The sequence below is a fragment of the Limulus polyphemus genome, unplaced genomic scaffold (genome assembly GCF_000517525.1).
Source record: "Limulus polyphemus unplaced genomic scaffold, Limulus_polyphemus-2.1.2 Scaffold2270, whole genome shotgun sequence".
Lineage (NCBI taxonomy): Eukaryota > Metazoa > Arthropoda > Merostomata > Xiphosura > Limulidae > Limulus > Limulus polyphemus.
Window position 1 is genome coordinate 195612 of NW_013667880.1, and position 4470 is coordinate 200081.

General features: G+C 32.2%; 1 protein-coding gene across 2 annotated transcripts in view; it reads right to left on the reverse strand.

Moving 5' to 3' along the window:
- The window catches only part of LOC106466470 (serine/threonine-protein phosphatase with EF-hands 2-like), a 48576-nt gene extending 44989 nt beyond the window's left edge, over nt 1–3587 (reverse strand). The window contains exon 1 of one of the 2 annotated variants that reach the window (XM_022394486.1): nt 3565–3587. Coding sequence is in view for 1 of the 2 variants with exons in the window: in XM_022394484.1 (XP_022250192.1) it covers nt 3463–3544 (82 nt within the window). In the remaining variant the exon portion in view is untranslated. Of the gene's footprint in view, nt 1–3462 lie in introns of both variants that reach the window. The other variant, XM_022394484.1, reaches the window with a different exon arrangement.
- Between the last annotated feature and the right edge of the window lie 883 nt (nt 3588–4470).

Consider the following 4470-nt stretch of genomic DNA (forward strand, 5'->3'; position numbering starts at 1 on the left):
TATTCAAGAAAGAATAAACCTAGTTTTATTTAAAGGAAAGGTACTTGTGTCGACTTAAAGTTTCACCAGAAAATAAATTATAACGGAAAATTAACTAACGACCAGAGACGTAACAATATTAATTATGCTTGATCTACACTTACTGACGCTAATTTTATAATTAGTAGGCTAGTTTTATTGTTAATTATGCTAGTTCTACTCTTATTCATACTTTTTTTTTAATCATTATGCTTGTTATGCAATTACTTATGTTATTTTTATACTGAGAACTGCATAAGTAAGGACATGTGGCTGCTGAGATAACAATGGTTAATCACAGAGTAACACCTATGGTTTGAGGAATTGTTGAAACAAGTTTGTTATGAAAGAGGACATAGCTTCGCGGTTTGATTCGAGTTTACAGTAAGTCTAACGTGGTTACTTTAGGATGGTTGAAACGTCGCTTCTCTAAATAGTACAATTCATGTTGGAGTGTAATTACAGACGTTTCAGCATAACATCAGAAACTTACAGAACAGGTCGATCAGAACAAAACTTTGTGTGTGTATTAATACCAACTTTTCTTCATCACATTCATGGTTAATTATTTGTTGTCCAGCTATATTATATACGTAATCAAATATTTAATTTAAACTTTCCACAACTGTCAACGATTCACTATACGTAACAATTTCAATAGCGAGAGGGTTTATTTCTGATAGGGAAAGAGTCGTCGTAATCTCGCCGAATCACATTAGAAGAATCCGATAACATTCGATATCAGAGTTCAAGCTTCAAAGGTCAAGGTTGTAGTCTTTACGTGAGTAAAAACAGACGCTGACTAAAAGACTGTTAATCTGCTAAAAATCAGAGTAATCCAATTATATTTAGTTGAAGTACTTAACAAAATTGTATACATAAACATTATATAGCAGAATCACATCTTTAAACAGCATCATGTTGAATCATGGGTAATAATCAATAGTTAACTACATCTAGTTGCAGATGTTCCAGATTTACACTCATATTATTTATATGAAAGAATTAGCGATGAAATAACCCCGTACGTGACTCTTTGTTTCGTTAACTATCCGTCGATATTATTCTTAATCCCTGTTGCCTCTAATGGAACATAATATACTTCCGTTCAATGTTTTCCCGCACGTGAACTCTCGCTCTAAACGACATTCTACTCCACGTTCACTATTGTTTATCTGTTTCTAAAAAAAACTACGACACTTTAAAAATAGGTTAGACTATCTGAGGGATCATCACATTGAACATCGTTAAATATAATGTATATTCTATATTGGTATATTATCTATTATTAAAGCCAATACATTTCATATTTTTAGGTTATACTTACATCCACTATATTTTATATTTTGGGTATTATCAATAACATTATGTTTTATTTGCAGGAAAACTAATATAGAAGTTACACATTAATATTAGCAGCTATGTATTTACGTGAACGTCAAGTTAACAGCTGTATATTTAAATTAACGCCATGTTAACAGCTATATATTTACAATAAAGTCATGTTAGTAGTTATACATTCACGTTAACGTCATGTTAGTAACTACACACATACATCAACGCCATAATAACAGCTACACATGTACATCAATGTCATGTTAACAACTATACATTTACATCAACGCATTGTTAGCAGCTATATATTTAGAATAACGTCATATTAGCAGCGATAAATTTAGAATAACGTCATATTAGCAGCGATAAATTTACAATAACGTGGTCTTAGAAGCTATACATATTGTTACGTCTCTGTTCGTTTGTTAACATCCCGTAAAAATTCTTTCCGAAGAACTTCAGCGATACAAGTCCTTTCTTAAATAAAACTAGTTTATTCTTTCTCAATACAACTTTGCAATACACATAATTTCCACAGTCATTTTAACTTAAACAGACGCTATAATTCACAACGATTCACGCACTTTACTTACGGTCACTACCGCTCACTTGACTCAATTATCTCTCTCTATATCTCTCTTCAATCTGCTATTATCTTCGCTTTATTTGCCGGGCTTATATATTAAAATAGAGGGTGCCTGGAAAAGACTAGAGTTGCCAAGAAAAGTCATGATCCTTCTAGAAATTCATGACGTATTACCAGAGTCACGTGACTCCCGCTGTCGTAAAAATATACATTAATATCACTTTAGCAACTACACACTCACATTAACGTCATGCTAGCAATTACACGCTTACATTAATTGTCAAGAATTAAATAAGAACGATACGATTCCTCGCAACGTGCATTAATAATACGACAAAGTCAACAACTTAGTAAATGAGATAAAAACATCATACACACTTAAGCCTGTGTGTGTACAGATACACTAGTAAAAGAAAAAATTACCTTTTTCCCTGCATTTAATTAAGAGGTAATAGTTATAGTTATAATGGTGTATTTAATTAGCCAGGTTGATTTTTAGTTTTGCTATTAGAACATAGCTTGCTCTGATCGAAGTTAATATTAATATGTTGTACTATTAGGGTAAAGGTGTTTTTGATAAGTTTACTAACCGCTTTGATAGTGTTTTCTTCTAATGTGTAATAACAATCGTGATAGCGTTTCACAGTACGTGCAGACAGGTCAAATTATTTCTGATAAACAGATGCTTCATCCTATCTGTTACCTAAAAGATTTAGAATATTGATATTTTCAAAGGGTTTTCTGCAGTAAATTTCATGTATGGATAAATATCTTTCACAATAGAAATGAAATTCTCAGTACAACAAGAAGTCCTTAAAAGCAACAAAGAAACTCTTTCATCAAGAACGAGAGTTTGAGTTCATCCGGATATACTAAAACACCTGGTGGGGTTTCTTATCCTACAACGGCACTAACTTGGTAAAGTGTGACAAAGGTAAAAATAGAGCAACAGGTCTTCCACCACAGTGGCGCTAAGTAGGTAAAGTGTGACAAAGCTAAAAATAGAGCAATAGGTCTTTCACCACTGTGGTGCTAACTTTGTAAAGTGTGACAAAGCTAAAATAGAGCAACAGTCTTCCACCACAGTGGTGCTAAGTTGGTAAAGCGTGAAAAAACTACAACTAAAGCAACAGGTCTTCCACCGCAGTGGTTGTAAGTTGGTAAAGTGTCTGTGGTGGAAGACCTGTTGCTCTAAAATGTGACTGTTTTATTCATGGATTATTTATGTCTGGAACAAATCTTAAATGATTCTTCTGATTTTATTTATTTTTAAATATGAATTTATTGAGTTTAAGAGAAACTATTTTATCATTAAAGTTAAAAGAACCTAGATGAACCTCAGCTTCATGAATTTCAAAAATATTATAACTGTAATGAAAACAAACCTCCCATTTCATCCTACAATTTTAGAATGCTGGTTTTCCATTACGTTCTACGGTTACAGAACACTGACTTTACGCGCTACAATTTTATTATACTTGACTTCAACATACATAGGAAAGAAATACATAAGTAAAACGTACTTCTTTCGATGGCAGACATTGTCTCAAACTTCTGCACAGCTCTTGAATTTGGGTAACGGATCGCTGATCCTGCACATCCCATAATTGCTGTTTATTTCTTACCTTGCAGTTGTCTTCATTGTCTGAAAAAGCAAAAAAAGTTTTCTTAAGTAGACAAATCTAATGATATAATCAAAATTAATTCATATAATGGAACAAAATGTTCTTGTGGTTGGAAACGTTAAGCGCACATTCATACCTACTAGAGTCACGTGACACAAGACAAACGCTGACACGTTATTTGATTACATTCACAAATCAAACGATACTGACATATGATTCTGTTCATAAACCAAAAGACAAATACTGACATGTGATTGTGTCACAAGTCATAATACAAACAACTACAAATGATTCTGTTTACAAGTCACAAGACAAATATTCACACATGATTCTTTTCATAAGTCACAAGACAAATATTCACACATGATTCTTTTCACAAGTCACAAGACAAATATTCACACATGATTCTTTTCACAAGTCACAAGACAAACAATGAAATACAGTTCTTTTCACAAGCCACAAGACAAATATTTACACGTGATTCTTTTCATAAGTCACAAGACAAATATCCACACATGATTCTTTTCATAAGCCACAAGACAAATATTGACACATGATTCTTTTCATGAGTCACAATACAAATATTCACACATGATTCTGTTTACAAGACACAAGCCAAATATCCACACATGATTCTTTTCATAATCCACAAGACAAATATTGACACATCATTCTTTTTATGAGTCACAAAACAAATATTCACACATGATTATTTTCATATGTCACAAGACAAATATTAACACATGATTCTTCTTAATAGCCACAAGACAAATATTCACATATGATTCTTTTCATATTTCACAAGACAAATATTCACACATGATTCTTTTCATATTTCACAAGACAAATATTCACACATGATTCTTTTCATATTTCACAAGACAAATATTCACACATGATTCTTTT